The following is a 16,826-nucleotide window of genomic DNA, read 5'->3' on the forward strand; positions in this document are numbered from 1 at the left end:
TTGCATATTCTGCAGGTGATCCCAGCTGGCCCCTTTCCATTCTCAGATGTACCATGGGAATTCAAAGCCTCAGCTTCTGGTTCTGCAGCTAAGCACTCCAACTCACTGAGCTACACCAGTTCTCAATTTTATTAATTCCCATTAATTTCAGACTAATTAGTACACAACTCTCTGGAGGAGGGCAATATGTAGCCTGCATAACTAATATGTAGACTGCCCAGAGATTGCTTTAAGCACTATGGGGTGGTATATAAACAGCATACTTTGCTTTTTGCTTTCAGAACTAAGCAGCAAATTCAGAGGGCTGACTGTCTGCTTTTTTCATAAATTCCAATATATGAGTACCTTTAACAAGGAGATATTTGAAAGACACTCATGTTGGAACTTGACAACTCTACATGCAGTTTAATTGTCTCAGGATGAAATTGAGGATTATTGAAAATTCAGTTTCAGGAATGAATTGGGTCCCTTCAAGATAATACATTACTGTGAGACAAATTATAGAATAACCATAATACGGCAAAAAGTGAGTATTTTTGAACTCACAGTATACTAGCTCCTCAACATACCAACGTTATGTAAACCTAGGATGAAGCTACTTTGGCTAATCTGTGAGGAATCTCCTAAACTTTTATTTTTAAACAATATGCATGCTTCTCATGCACCTTATTTATAAGTAGAATTCCACTTATCAAAAAGGCTCTTCAGAAATGCACAACTTTTTTTAAAAGGAAAAGCAGCATCTTTAACTGCCACAGGAATAATTTCCACAGTGAAAACTCTTGGGGACACACGTATAAATTCAGCTCAAAAGAAAAAGTGCTGTATTTATATTAAAAAGCACAGTTAAATCTCTTTTTACTGGGCAAAAAATATGATTCAAAAGTTGAGTTTTGAGCTTTTCAAAATTCTTCACCAGGCTGAGTGATATAAAATATGGATTCCGTGCCTCCATTTTTTGTAACACCCATCCCCATAAAAGGACCCAAAACCTTGACTATATATATTTGGCCCAATAAAGTTACTGCAGATTTTTCTTTCTTTGCTTACAGACTATACAGCTAAGTTTCTTTTTTTAGAGTTGATGCATGTTACACACCCATGTGGGCAAGGCACTAGTTTTGAGCACAAAAGACGCCAGAAAATGCTTCCTGTCTGCAGCAAGTAATTTTAATGGAACTAACAACAAAGAGTATTTTCAGTTTACTGTTACACAAGCCTCTGCTTGTTTATTTAATAGCCAGTATCACTGCATTCAGTGGGGATTTTTCTCCCTAATAAATGCGTTAAAACCTGCAGCCTTGGAGATTAAGCCACCAATGAATTTAGAGTAGGCCTGTTTGTACAAAAAAAACTCACTGCAGGAGAACTCATTCATGTGGAAACACCATGGGTTCGAGCCAAAGAAGACTGTCCAGAACACACATACTACTCACATAAGAGGGTTTTCCTTTCTATTACAGCTTCATGTCTCCCAACCCAGCCAAACTACTCCTAAAGCAGTGGTCCCCAAACTTGGGCCTCCAGATGTTTTTGGACAACAACTCCCAGAAGCCTTCACCATCATCTCTCCTGGCCAGGATTTATGGAAGTTGAAGTCCGAGAACATCTGGAGGCCCAAGGTTGGGGACGACTGTTCTAAAGGACTCTATGGAATTGCATTGGATAGAAAACTGAAGCAAGACATTAAAATCTGAAGGATTTGTTAGGACTGCTTTGCACAAATGCACAGTATTCAACTCAGTGTAAAACATCTCTAGAACCAAATCTCTGTGAGTGTGGGCGTATGACACCATTAAAGCACATTCAGCTTGAAAAGGGCCTAAAACTAAACTATGTTGAGAACTAAGTTTCATTTCGTAATGGAGTGCTTTTACTTGATGACTTGATGCTTTAGGCATGACAAGTTTATTGTGCAATCTAGTGCATGCCTCTCAAAAAGTAGATCCTAGTACAGTATTTACTTCTGTAAAAACATGAATACAGGGCCTAAGCATTACCTGGGGGCATCAATACAAACTTAGAATACAGGCATATTCCCACACAAATGCCACAGTCACACACCTGCAATTTCTGAGTCACGAAATAAACATTTCAATTCTAATTCTGAAATAACATGCTGTACTTTCCCAAACTGACGCCACAACTCATACGGGGAATTTCAAACACTCCCTTAACACCAGTCTTTTTTGCAAGGTGGCTTTTCTCTTATCAAAGAGTCCTTCAAAACTCGCAGATTATTTTGGTGCTCTTCGAATGCTCCTAAAAATTCCTCATGATGTTTATATTCTAGCCATACAGTGCAGCTGCAAATGTTTTATCAACTAACGCTACTCATTTCCAATCATTATTGTTATGGCTTTTTCGTTTCAAAACAATGAATGATCTCTCCAGGTTCACACTAATAAAGATCTCATTTAATAAAACAGTCACAGCTAGTTTAGACTTCTTGGAGAATCTCTGTTCTGGGGCAGGGACTAGGCCATTTATACATCATAAAGAAAGTTGTTTCTTTTGCTCTACTGCCTCTGACCCCAGCAAATCTCACAAGATTTGGACATTACAGGGAAATCAATCACCATTAATACTTTGTGATTCCCACCAGCCATATCAGAGGGTCCAATTATGATTCCATGATCTTCACACTTTTATATTAAAACACTAACCATTTTATTAAATTAGTTGAAATAGGAACAGAAACAGGTTCAAAACATTAAGTGATCCTCTCTGTTCTGAGTCACCTTTGCTGGCTCAGGGTCCTTTACACCCACAAACTCCCCTGGTTACCTTCACCAAGGGGTTCTCCCTAGCGTTCACAGCACAAGTTCATTCCTGGTATCTTGCTAACAGGAGGTTCTGTTGGTCTCAAGCCTAAGCCTGCTCCTCTCCTTGCCAACTCCCAATAAAGACGAATGTTATGTCCACAAGGAGGAGCTCGCTTGGATGAAGGATGCGGATGATTAAATTCCCCAATTCTCTTTCCTCCTACTTCCTTCTGCTGGTGCACCCTCACCTCTTGTCTCCTCCAGGGTTGTTGGAAGCATTTGGGAAGCTTGCATTCTTTCTTGCCTCCCTCCTTTCATGTTCCTCTAATAAGAGGTTCAGTATACTGAAACAGCGATGTCTACATTGGCTTGGGCATGTCGTGAGAATGGCTGATGGTCAGATTCCAAAAGATCTCCAGTATGGAGAATTAGTGCAGGGAAATCGCCCCAGAGGGAGACCACAGCTGTGATACAAGGATATCTGCAAGCGGGATCTGAAGGCCTTAGGAATGGACCTCAACAGATGGGCAAATCTGACATCTGAGCGTTCAGCCTGGAGGCAGGCGGTGCAGCACGGCCTCTCCCATTTTGAAGAGACCCTTGTCCAGGAGGCCAAGGAACAGAGGCAGCCTCAAAACCAGCAAAATCAGGGAGCTGGACAGGGGACAGACTGTATTTGTCTTCAGTGTGAAAGGGATTGTCACTCTCGAATTGGCCTTCTCAGCCACACTAGATGCTGTTCCAAATCCTCTATTCAGAGCATGTTACCATCGTCTCTCGAGACTGAAGGATGCCTAATCTAAAAAATTTCCCAAGGGCTCACTATGTTCCTTCAGCTTCTTGTCCTCCAGAAATTCATTAGACTAACCCCCCCCCAATTCCCCTTTAATATCTTTAATTTCTTCCCTTTCTAAATATTTGCCAACCTCCCTCACCACTACTCCCCTTTCTTCCCAGGAACCTGTCTTTTCTTGAGGCCTTTTATTTTCCCTTTTCCCCCTTCCTTTCTCTCCTGCAGTCTCCCCTTTCTCCCTCTCTTTTGGCAGCAAAGCCTCCCTTATATTGCCCCTACACCCCGGGTAGACTAGCTCTGCTTTCCCACTCTGTAGCCATCCTCCAACCCCCAGGACTGACATAACAACATATGCATGTTTGGGTCCTGCTTTCTTGGGACTTATAGCTAATGGCAAAATCTTCCTCTGTGGCTTGCCCCTGAGGCCCTGAATTAAGTAGCATAACTCATGGATTGGAGGTCGCCAGACCACCGACAGGGGCATCTGTGGCACTATCCTCCTCACATACTCTCAAGCAGGATATAAACGTTGCCTCAATTTCGTTTTCTCATACGAATGGGTTTGCAGATTATCAAGGCCCCATTAAAGCATAACATTTCCGTCCTCCCAATAATAATTGATGATACATTCCATAATAGGATTACAATGCTATTTTGTTTCCCATATATTTAATATTAAACTCTTAGGGCACAGAGATCTGTCCTGCTGTACTCTATAAATCACCATATACAGAACAAAAATAATCATAATAATGTGCTGGATTTTAACCACATGCCCTAATTCTCTGATCACAGCAGATACTTTTCCTCCAACCTCTAAATGAAAGAGCTATATTAAGGAGTTCTTCAGTTGCCTTAAGACAAAAATACTCATCTATACTTGGTTCCCAAAATAAAAACTTTGGGACAGTTAAAGCCTTATACTAACACCAATGAGAATAACAAAGTAGAACTAATCCAGAAAATGGACAAAAGGTCAGAATATTCCACTCTTGTGTGGAACAGAAACTGTTGGATACTCACATAATGAGGGGGCTTGGGTATCTAAAAATCTAAGGAGAACGTTCTGGAAAACAGGAAAGCTGGAGCCAGCAAGTGATGCCGAAGAAATGGATTCCTTTTCATCCAAGACTTCCACCTCACCACATCGCTACAAAAGCAGGCAAGAAAGAATGAGTCAGTTTTGAATTGCAATACCATAGCTATAAAAGCAATTACATTTGCTTCTCTCTCCTCCACTACCCCAAAACTCTCATGCAACATTGACAAGGGAGAGAAACATTTCCCCAGTCCACTTGAAACAGTTGTGACATGTTGATCTCTGGTTGACTGTGTGGAACACTAAACAAGACAATCAGATTTAGAGTCTTTTTAGACTTGGCTGCACGACACACAAATGCATGTCAAAAATTTGCTCTCTGTCACCACCATATGACCCTACTCAAAAGAAAATTATTTACATCTTTCTTGCATATTAAGTTTACATAGACTGCCAGCATTTATGCTACTGCATAAAGTCTTTGCCATGTACATTTATGGCAAGCTGGATTCTTTCCCTGCATTCCTTTCTTTCAGAGGGGGAAAAATTGTGAATACAGCCAATTGTAAAAGTTTTAGTCATGCATTATTCCACTCCATTTACGTGTCTTCTGACCCTTTGCACTATCAGCTGTGCAAAAGCCATAACTCTAATAGGCCGAGACATCAGTGATGCTTTCAGTAGAGTCAAGTGAGAAACAACTGCAATATTCCAATGAAACCTTTTGTTTATTTTCATTGGAAGTTACCAACTGAAAATCAATCAATGGGTTCAAAAGTGAATTCTAAGGAAGAACTGTGAACTATTCCTTGCTGACTATTTTTTTCCATCCAACTGTTTCTTGTTCATTGCTACCACACAAGTCATGTTAAAATTGACTGCTAGATTCTGTATAAGGAGAAGAGTCTGTAAAAGGCATTTTGGACCTCAACTTCCAGAATCCCTGGACCAAACCATGAAATGAAGTATAGCAGCCTTTAAGGTCAGGAAAAATCACAATTTATAACCATGTGCTACCAACAGATAACAACAAGCAACTTACTTCTGCCTCAATTTCAGCTTGCCTCTTCTCTAACAGTTTGGCCACTGCCATTGCCCGGTGTTTGCCAGATCTTTTACTACTCACTGCCCATTCACAAAGCAGCATGACTACGGCTTCATCATTAGGTGCAACCTATTAAATCAACAACAACAAAGACAGCATCTTACTTAACAGTAGAACAAAAATTAGCTATGAATTAGATATACAGTAGATACGAATAAGGACAAAACTGTTTTTCTATTCTAGTCCCTTTTATGTTGAGGAAATTATAAGGAGGGTTTTAAAAAATGACAATGACCTCAGGATGACTCTCTCAATGTTCGGGGCTGCTCTTTCAAAGAGGGAGGTACCCACACATGGAGTCATAGACAACACAGCTTCTAAGTCATGTTCTGGGGTCAGTTATGACATCAGAAAGATCATAACTAGTCACTTTCACCTCAAACCACCCTCTCAGCATTCAATAAAGACCACTCCTCTTTTTTGATAAAGGTCTGGGAAATTGACTTTGTTTAGGCAATAGTGTGAACAGCAAAAGCCAGCTAGTTCTGTTCATGAATTCTAAAAATTCTTCAGCTACTATTCACAACAGCTGTGACTTCTTCAATTTGATATGTGAATGTTTATATGCGCTCAATTGTTATATGAAAAGGAATGCAAACCAGCATTTGAATATCTCACAAACAATTAATGACTTGTAATGTAAAACATAATATTGAAGTAAAACTATTTTCCTTTCTTCACATAAGCTTTAGCCAATTTATATATATCCATTTATATATAATGGAAGAGTCTTTTGGTTTGCTTTAGTTACATAAAATTCCTCTGCACAAACAAGTTTTGATACCTTTTACTGATATACGAATACAGCAAACGAAATATATGCTGTGTACTTTTTAAAAAAGGAAGAAGGTAGCTGATTTTGTTTCTAAATGAGTCAGTCTGCAGCTCACTGCCTAATTATGGCACCTGATACCATCCTTGCATATATAGAGAGGAGAAGGAAGCTATCTTTAAACATCAAAACAGCTGGCAAAAAGTATACAACTGTGTCCACAAATCTAGTTTGCCATTAGCATGGGTGGAGGAGATGCATAAACACAGCATGTTTTCACAATTTGATGCCAGTCAACCAGCTGAAGAAGTGGGCTGGTTTTAAAAGGAAGGTCCAGATTCCCTAAATCATCTAAGGACTATTCAACCACTAATTACTGGTTATATTCAAGATGTGATAAGGGGGAAATATTAGTCCACCCTTCATACACAAAATTACAAGTCTGAAGAAGAGAGACTTCTGCACAAGTGTAGGCTGTTTGTGATGACACTACCACAAGTAATTTTGAAAAAAGTAACCTAATCTGTTACCATAACAGGAAACTATACACGGACCTACTTCATTATAGTTTCCAAGGGGATAGCAGACGTCCTCTCACTGTCTAGGGAACAACACCTAATAATTATTTTTCATAATACTGGGTTTACTCACAAGTAAACTACAGACACTTCTGCAAATAGCACCTGCCTGGTGACTTTGTGAAGCTTATGAGACTGAGATATCAATTGCACTGAACTTTTCACTGGTGGGAAATGAGTCAGTAAAAATATGTTCTTTTTCTTTTTTAAACTAAGCACATCACTGGAAAACTTCAAACACAAGTTCTAGTAAATACACAGCATGAACAGGAAAAGGTTAGGCCGAATAACTTGTTTTGTTTTTACACAAGAGGCTAAAATGTCATTTTCTTAAACTTTCACAACCGATTCCACCATAAAATACAGCAGAACATAGCACCATTAAGAAACGATTGAAACTGAAAGAGTAAAATCCTAAACTACAGTCCATGTCCAGTATGCCATGTTATACATGTTACTGTAAATTCTCTTAATGCTTACTTTAGATTTATAGGAAGCAGAAACAAACAAAAACAGTTTAATTGATAAACTAAACACTCATCTTTGCCTGCAACACTTTTAAAAAATGCTTATTTATGGAAGTAATTGCTGTGGCAGAATATAAGGATGAGGCATCTTCCCCTCTACACAAGTCTTCATTTTCTCTCTCTTTTACCAGACATTGGGTCATCTTGGCTATCAAGACTTTGGATGCAGCAGCTCTAACCAACAATGTTTTGTTACATCCAAACCAGCCTCCAGGTTTCTTCTACCCATAAACCATTTTTTCCCATGATCTCTTTCTCCATTTATCCCATCTTCTGTACTTTAAGTTCTTCCTTATGTGACTGAATATTCTAGATTTATCCACTGTATCTATTTTATGATTTCCCATTCCTTATTCTTTCACTTTAGAACTTCTGCCTTACTTACCCTTTTGATCCAAGATATTCTCAGCATAGTACAATAAATCTGTATTTCAAATGTTCCTGTCTTTTTCATGGTAGCCTGGATTAACATGATCTGCACCTCTGGTATGGATCTTTTACTACATTGCTTGCATAGATTTTTACTGATTAACACGGATTTGTCTACCATTCATTTTCATATCATATCCATTAGTAACTTTGTACCATTTACATAAAGATCAAGATTATAGTCAGTTTTGTCTGCATATCGAAGGTTATTTGTAGTCTGACCATTAACAAAAATGTTTTCATGTGAATCAACAAATCCTTCTCTAAAGACGTTCTCAAAGTACTGTACAAATTCAAAAGCAGTAGTGAGACTACATATTATTGTCAAATTACTCTTTATATCTCTATATATCCTTAGTCTCTGATCTTCAAGTTTTAGCAGCTTTTTGTTGCCTCATAACATGCCAACTATGAACGTATCTATTGAATCAAGACATCTGTTTACCAACAGTTCCACTGAGTTCCCATATTTGTTTGTTTATTTGTTTAAAATATTTATACCTCACCTTTCTCCTCAAGAATACCCAAGGTAACTCTGTTGGACTCTGTTAAAAGCTTTATTGTAAATAAAGCAAGCATTCATATCCATGTTCCTGTCAGAGTGTCTCTGTCCAAATATATATAGACAAGATAGTGCGTCCTTAGCTTGAAACTCCCTCCTGAATACATATGGCATGTCTCCTGCCACTTCTATGCATGTGTTTTTGCGCCGATTCCTCACATATCGGGCACCGAAAATGGTGGCTGTATGGAGGATTTTCACTTAAAGGTGAGTTTTAAGCCCATAGGAATGCATTAAACGGGGTTTAATGCATTCCTATGGGCTTTTTCTTTTTGCATAGCGACAAATCCGGATAGCGACGATTTTTCCGGAACAGATTATCGTCGCTATGCAGGGCACCACTGTACTTATTGTCTCATCATCTTCTATTAGGTTCAACACTTCTGAAAAAACATAATTGAGTCCAGGACTGTTTGCTGTTTTTATTAGCTGTACAGCATTTGAGATTCTATATCTCCAGACCAATAATGTCATCTGGTACCACAAATTTGTTGGTCTGTTACTATTCTGGTTAGAGGTGGTCTAGTCTCTAACAAACAGAGGTCTGTCAGATGCAGGAGATCCAAAGCCACAGTCCAAGATCAAAGCAAAGCTGGCCCAATACTCAATAAAACAAATAGGACAGTCTATGTAGTGTAGTCAAGCCATTTCAGAATGTCATACATAGCCAGGGAGTCAACTACAAAGGTCAGGATACAAGGAAAGCAAACGTAGCTGACATAGTGATGCTATTAACTGAATCTCATCCACAAGTTAATCAACACTACATTTACAATTGTTGGAACTTTGAAACTAAAAAATTTTAAACAGTTTGGAATACTGTAAAAAGGGCAACAATGATATTCTTAAGCTATGCATTAAACACACCAGATATAAGACACAATTAAATACAATGTTTTTCAAGTGTAATCATAACTAACAGGCAAAAACAAAAGAAAAATAAAAAAGAATTTTAAAAAATATTGTGGCACTTTAAAGACTGATGTATTTGAATGTAAGCTTTCACGAATAAAGCCCATTTCCTCAGATATAAGAGTGAGATACATGGCAACGTCTTATACATGGCATCTTCTAAAACCTATTCTAAAACAATAACTAACAGATTCTTTGAAGAAAACAGCACTTGAAGTGATTTATAAAAACAAACCAGATGCATAATTACTACCCATGCTTTTCTAAATATGACAACAACTTTAAATAACAGGAACCATATTGCAGCTAGAGAGCGAAAGCTGCCATCTAGTGGTTCAGACTCAATTTTCCAAATGCTGCATGTACAGTATGTCTCTAAACCGTTTCATTAGGTATTAAGACTGCATCTGACACGCCCTAACCTAGAAGTTCCACTAAAAATTTCCATTACAAATTAATGGAGGAGAATAAACTCAGACAAGGGACTTCAGACTCATCATCCATGCTCACTACCACTAACAACTTAATTTAGCTGCATAGTCACATAACTGCCTAACTGTAGGATTTGAACAAATACAACAATAATTTTTCAAAACTGTATGACAGGTCACCATGAAATATCATTTGCAGTTAGTCACTAAGGCATTTCTGGAATCACTCCAGATCAGCGGCTTCTTGGCAGCAGTTCTAAGCACCCACCAAGCAGAAGGGCTCGTGGATGGAGGGTCGTAACATTGTACAGGAGGCAACAACAAAAAACATCCCAAAGAAAAGGAAATGCAAGAAAGCAAAGTGGCTGTCCAACGAGGCCTTACAAATAGCAGAAAAGAGAAGGGAAACAAAATACAAGGGAGATACGGAAAATGTATTCGCAAAGGCTTCAGAGCACAGAGTGCTGTCCTCTGAAGATGCCGGCCACAGAGACTGGTGAAATGTCAGGAAGAATAACCTTCAGAACACGGCCCAAGAGCCCAAAAAACCCACAACAACCATGAGATAGGGAAAGTTACAGAAAAGTGAATGCAAACTTCCAAAGAATAGGAAGGAGAGACAAGAGGCCCTTCTTAAATGAACAATGCAAAGAAATAGAGGAAAATAATAGAAAGGGGAAAACCAGAGATCTGTTCAAGAAAATTGTAGATGTTAAACGAACATTTTGTACAAAGATGGACACGATAAAGGACAAAAATGATAGGGACCTAACAGAAGCAGAAGACATCAAGAAGAGGTGGCAAGAATACACAGAGGAATTATACCAGAAAGATCTAAATGTCCCGGACAACCCAGATAGTGTGGTTGCTGACCTTGAGCCAGACATCCTGGAGGCTGAAGACAAGTGTGCCTTAGAGAGCATGGCTAACAACCCCAGTGGAGGTGATGGCATTCCAGTTGAACTATTTAAAATCTTAAAAGATGATGCTGTTAAGGTGCTACACTCAATATGCCAGTAAGTATGGAAAACTCAGCAGTGGCCAGAGAAGGGTATACATCCCAATCCCAAAGAAGGGCAGTGCCAAAGAATGCTGCAACAACCGTACAATTGCACTCATTTCACACGCTAGCAAGGTTATGCTCAAAATTCTACAGGGTAGGCTTCAGCAGTATGTGGACCGAGAACGCCCAGAAGTACAAGCTGGATTTCAAAGGGGCAGAGGAACCAAATTGCTAACAGGCGCTGGATTATGGAGAAAGCCAGAGAGTTCCAGAAAAACATCTACTTCTGCTTCATTCACTACACAAAAGCCTTTAACTGTGTGGACCAAAGCAAACTACGGCAAGTTCTTAAAGAAATGCGAGTTCCTGATCAACTTATCTACCTCCTGAGAAATCTACATGTGGGACAGGAAGCAACAGTTAGAACTGGGTATGGAACAACTGATTGGTTCAAAATTGGGGAAGAAGTTCAACAAGGCTGTATATTGACTCCCTGCTTATTTAACTTATATGCAGAATACATCATGCAAAAGGCTGGACTGGAGGAATCCCAAACCAGAACTAAGATTGCCAGAAGAAATATCAATAACCTCTGATATGCAGACGATACCACTCTGATGGCAGAAAGTGAGGAGGAATTAAAGAACCTCTTAATTGTTGTAAGCCGCCCAGAGACCTCTGGGTAGTGTGGGCGGCATATAAATAAATAAATAAATAAATAAATAAATAAATAAATAAATAAATAAATAAATAAATAAATAAATAAATAAATAAATAAACAAACAAACAAACAAACAAACAAACAAACAAACAAACAAACAAACAAATAAATAAATAAATAAATAAATAAATAAATAAATAAATAAATAAATAAATAAATAAATAAATAAATAAATAAATAAATAAATAAATAAATAAATAAGGGTGAAAGAAGACAGTGCAAAAAATGGTATGAAGCTCAACATCACAACAATTAAGATCATGGCCACTGGTCCCATCACCTGGCAAACAGAAGGGGAGGATATGGAGGTAGTGACAGATTTTACTTTCTTGGGCTCCATGATCACTGCAGATGGTGACCGCAGCCACAAAATTAAAAGACGCCTGCTTCTTCGGAGGAAAGCGATGACAAACCTAGACAGCATCTTAAAAAGCAGAGACATCACCTTGCCAACAAAAGTCCACATATTGAAAGCTATGGTTTTTCCAGGAGCGATGTATGGAAGTGAGAGCTGGACTATAAAGAAGGCTAACTGCCGAACAATTGGTGCTTTTGAATTCTGGTGCTGGAAGAGACTCTTGAGAGTCCCCTGGATTGCAAGGAGATCAAACCTATTCATTCTGAAGGAAATCAACCCCAAGTGCTCACTGGAAGGACAGATCCTGAAGCTGAGGCTCCAATACTTTGGCCATCTCATGAGAAGAAAAGACTCCCTGGAAAAGACCATAATGTTGGGAAAATGTGAAGGCAAGAGGAGAAGGGGACGACAGAGGATGAGATGGTTGGACAGTGTCATCGAAGCAACCAACATGAATTTGACACAACTCCGGGAGGCAGTGGAAGACAGGAGGGCCTGCCGTGCTCTGGTCCATAGGGTCATGAAGAGTCGGACACAACTTAATGACTAAATAACAACAAACCATCTAAATCTCCAACTTTGAAGTACAGAGTACCATTATTTAATACATCATCCTTCCTGATTGCCTGGGTATGCATTGTTCACCCCCATCCCATATTCACACAACAAGAACAGCAAGAACCATGGTGCAATTTCAGAACTGCCAGCTGCAGAACTAGTTCCCCTGAAATTCTAAAATGGTTATTCTTTTGGCAGCTGAGAAGAGCTGGCAAGAGAGGAAATGATGGTTGCTAAAGTCAATGTAAGCTGCTATACAAATATAGCACTTGCCCTGTCTTCTGTGGGCCAAAGTCATTAAACGATTTTCAGTCACTTCCACAAATGAAACAGGTTAAGATTGCAGTTTTACTGATAAATGGAAGTCAGTGAATGGAAAAGACGAGCAGCTGGAGAGAACATGGAACAGAAACTATCTATTTCCTGTTTTCATACTATAATAGTCCTGTTGCTCAGCATAAGAAAATTCATAACGTTCAGTCCATTGCTAGCCAGCAAAGAAAGAGTCCCCGTGATGATTCAGGGAGGAGGGGTTCACGCACACTCGGGCTCGTGGTATGTGTGCACCCTGAAAAATCTCAGTAGCGACTCTGTTTCGTGGCTAGGAATGGATTGAATGTTACGAATTTTCTTGCACTAAGCAACAGGATTCCAGGCACTGTAATCATGAGAGCATGAGAAGAACCTGACACCCATGACAAGTAGCCAAATTTCATGTGGAATGGCAGAGAGAGAAAAGAGAGCTATCCTATACTGTATAGTTTGTCTGCTTGGACCTCTGATTCTGCACACTATTAGCTGTTTCCCTGATTTAGTTTTCCCAGAGGTCAACACCCAACTCCAATGGGATTCCAAAAACACCAACATTCATAAAAAAAACATTAGACATAAATAGTACCACATGACAGTGCAAGAAGCAGACTTAGGCTAAACATGCCCAGTATGTATCATTCAGGACTATGAACAAGGAAGTAAGCATACCATGGTCTGTTTCTTGCAAGTTTATTTTTAGTACATTGTAGAAGGGTTTGAATACGACTGAAGGATACTGTTGAATTTGTGAAACAACCAAACCTGGAAGCATTTTCAGAAAAAAAAAAGATGGGGATAATTCACATCAGTATTCCATGTTGCCTATTTATAAAACACATTACAAAATTTTTGTTTGCAAATCAAACTATGCATCATTTTAGTATTATTACCTCCTGGTTATCCTTATTCTGGTTTGGCCAGAAAATCTTGTGATAAAGACTTTCCATTGAATTGCTGGAATCGGATCTATCGAAACAATGTCGATCCAAAACCTCCAATGTGTGCAAAACCCTGTTGATAGTAACTCCTAGTACAAAGAAAAGCAGAAAAGACATTGAACATCCACAGAGTGAAATCAGGTTTCTTTATGAGGTATTGACTGTTTTCCTAAACAAACGTTTCATACCAGCATTACGTTTTGATGCATTACATTAAAGATGCATGTGAACCTCTCTCCTATATTTGATTACATCATCCACCTTTTCCCAAGGTTTTGTTTCTGTTCGTTACTATTATTTCCCTGAGTTTTAGAATAACCTATTCCTGAATGTAAGCAAAGTCTATCTCATTTTACCCTGCCTATCTATCATAATTCCAGTCTCCCACTTTCCCCTCATCTATTCCCATCCAATCCTTTTTAATATGTTGTTCCTTAAAATGGAATGATCTCCTCATTGCAATCCCACCAGGCAGTCTCTCTCTCTCTCTCTCTCTCTCTCTCTCTCTCTCTCTCTCTCATATACACATCACCAACTTAATACCCTTTCTGGCAATCCCAATGCCTGTTAACTTTGACAGAGATTAAGGGTATCACAAAATGGGACTCCCCAATTCTTATTTTATCATCATTCTTCTTCTTCCCCCACACAAATGTATCAGTGAGCAGTAGAATTCATTATGCACAATTATTTGATGAGCTTAGCAAATATCAGATAGTAGCTAGCAGTGGATAGAGAGAGGGACTAGGACTCTGGAGAACAGGGTTCAAATCCCCCCTCAGCCATGGAAACTCACTGGGGAAGTGGAACTGGTAAAGCCACTCCTTAAATATTTCACTCACCTTGAAAATCCTGTTAGAGTCACTAAAAGCCAGTTCTGACTTGACAGACCAGAACACATAGATGACTCTCCAGTACAGCACAGCAGTGAAATAAAACCACAGCTTTGGAAGTGAGGGTTTAAGAAGCAGGAGTCATGCAAGATTTACATTTGCACATGTGTGTGCATGTATGTGTAAAAAGTAAAAAATGACCAAGAAAGTTAAGCTAGACTATTTTCTAGTTATTATAAAATGTTAAATCTGTATTTCTAAAGGATATTACAGCTTGTTTTTCCATCGATTTCTATGGCTTGTTCTCACTTTCTCCTGCACTTTTTCTTGCAAACCATTGTGCCATTCACGTGGGATTCCCATGGGATTCTAATGGACCTACAGAGAGTTTTTACCATCACTAAAAACTAATGGCCAAAAGTAACAGCCATGTCATGTGAATCTTACCAGAAACCCAATATGTGTGGCAAAATGTTATTATTTATTTGTAAACTCCAGAACTTACATGGTTTCTGAAAACACCACTGCAAGGTAAATTTGTCTGAGAAATATTGAGTGATCCAAGAATAAAAGTAAGATTTGTAGCTAATTAGAGGTCTGAATGTATGTCTTCATGTTCTAAGTCCAGCACTCTATCCATTGCACTATACAGACTCTATCGGGTTATGGTATATGGAATTCCACAGATAAACGTAGTGGTAGAAAAATAATGCAGCAATTAATAATTTGCATAATATGAAAATATGATATACAGAAAATGTTGTATTGATTAGCATATTCTACATGTTGGTACAGAAACCAAATTGGATTGTCTATGTAAATTAAACTGCCCAGATTTGGAGAACTGGAATAACACAGATTTAAACACTCAGTTCTTTACCTGCAGTTGATTCTTGGCATTTGTCAAATGACCATCGCACTTCCACAGCACGCCCCCTTTGTTTTATTTGCTGTTCTACTTCATAAATCTTGGCTCGAACCTGAAAGAATTAATTCCTAATTAACACAATTGTCCTGAAAAGCAACTATCAAGCACATGTCATATTTCTCTTTTGTTTCCTTCCTTTCCTAAAAGTGGGAAGCAACAACTAGCAGCAACTGCAGGCAAAAATATATTAAACATGGAAAGAAAATAGCTCCTTATCTTTCCTGTCTTATAGATTATCATGTAATGACTCTGAAAAGAACGTCTCTCATTTGAAAGCATTCAAAATACTCATTTTTCTCTCACCTTAGTGCAAACCTGGCAGAGCTCTCCAAATACCAGCTTTCTGAAAGCCTGTGGGTCTCATATTGGCAGAAGTCTTGTTGCTTAGCATAGAATAAGACCACTGAATTAGGAGGATTTAGTGATTCTCTGTACATTCCTCCAATGGGCCAACTCTAGTCACTTATTAAGCTAAGCAACTGTATTTCAGCTCTTAAACCTATAAAATTGTCATTCCACCAAATTAATGGTAGATTCAAAGCTCAGTTCAATACCGAGCACCATCTTTTGTCCTTTTTACACCGAGGGATTTTTACTTTTTTACAAATTGTCCTCATACTCCAACTCCCATGCTGGCTGGGAGATTCTGGAAACTGTAATCCAAAAGAATAACACTTCCAAGCTCTCTTCCTCCTCACTACCTGCCCATATAATGATGGCTCCTTTCAAAGAAGAAATGCAGAAAGTTTCACATTTCTGCAGGTAAAGAACTGAGTGTTTATAGGGCATGTGGATAAATACATTATGTTAATATATACAGTTTGTTATGTTGCCCTCAATTAATTTCTCAGTACATTATATAGATCACAAGGTCTACCTGCTGGTTGAATGCAGAATTTCCTCCTGGCATAGGTAAACTAGATGGAGCAATCTGAAGTAAATCCAAAGGTGAACCAGGATTGATGTTTTTACTTTCATTTGTGGAATAATTCCACACCAAGGCACTTGGGCAACAGAGAGTTATAGTCTGTAACAGAAGTATTTGGAAAGGATTTCATTTAAGAAAAAAGTAACCAATTAAGACTGTGTAATTAAGTGACCAGCAAACTACAGTGTAAAAAGCAATGAAATTCCTAGCACAAAGTGTCTCCTTTTTTAACAACATGTGAAATTCAATCAAAATATTATTTTATTCATTTCGTGAAAAAATGGATTTTGCGTGGTCTCTGTTCAATTTATATTTGCATCTCTTTCATGGCATT

General features: G+C 38.6%; 1 protein-coding gene across 7 annotated transcripts in view; it reads right to left on the bottom strand.

The window, feature by feature from the left end:
* MED12L (mediator complex subunit 12L) overlaps positions 1-16,826 on the bottom strand; it is a 205,302-nt gene that overhangs the window by 150,169 nt on the left and 38,307 nt on the right. For all 7 annotated transcript variants that reach the window (XR_013542948.1, XM_072996076.2, XM_078389115.1 and 4 more), the window contains 5 exons: positions 16,442-16,591; positions 15,517-15,616; positions 13,756-13,892; positions 5,640-5,771; positions 4,582-4,708 (listed from right to left, as the gene is read on the bottom strand). Coding sequence is in view for 6 of the 7 variants with exons in the window: in XM_072996076.2 (XP_072852177.2) it covers positions 4,582-4,708; positions 5,640-5,771; positions 13,756-13,892; positions 15,517-15,616; positions 16,442-16,591 (646 nt within the window). In the remaining variant the exon portion in view is untranslated. The remainder of the gene's footprint in view (positions 1-4,581; positions 4,709-5,639; positions 5,772-13,755; positions 13,893-15,516; positions 15,617-16,441; positions 16,592-16,826) is intronic.

The sequence above is a fragment of the Pogona vitticeps genome, chromosome 3, assembly GCF_051106095.1.
Source record: "Pogona vitticeps strain Pit_001003342236 chromosome 3, PviZW2.1, whole genome shotgun sequence".
NCBI lineage: Eukaryota > Metazoa > Chordata > Lepidosauria > Squamata > Agamidae > Pogona > Pogona vitticeps.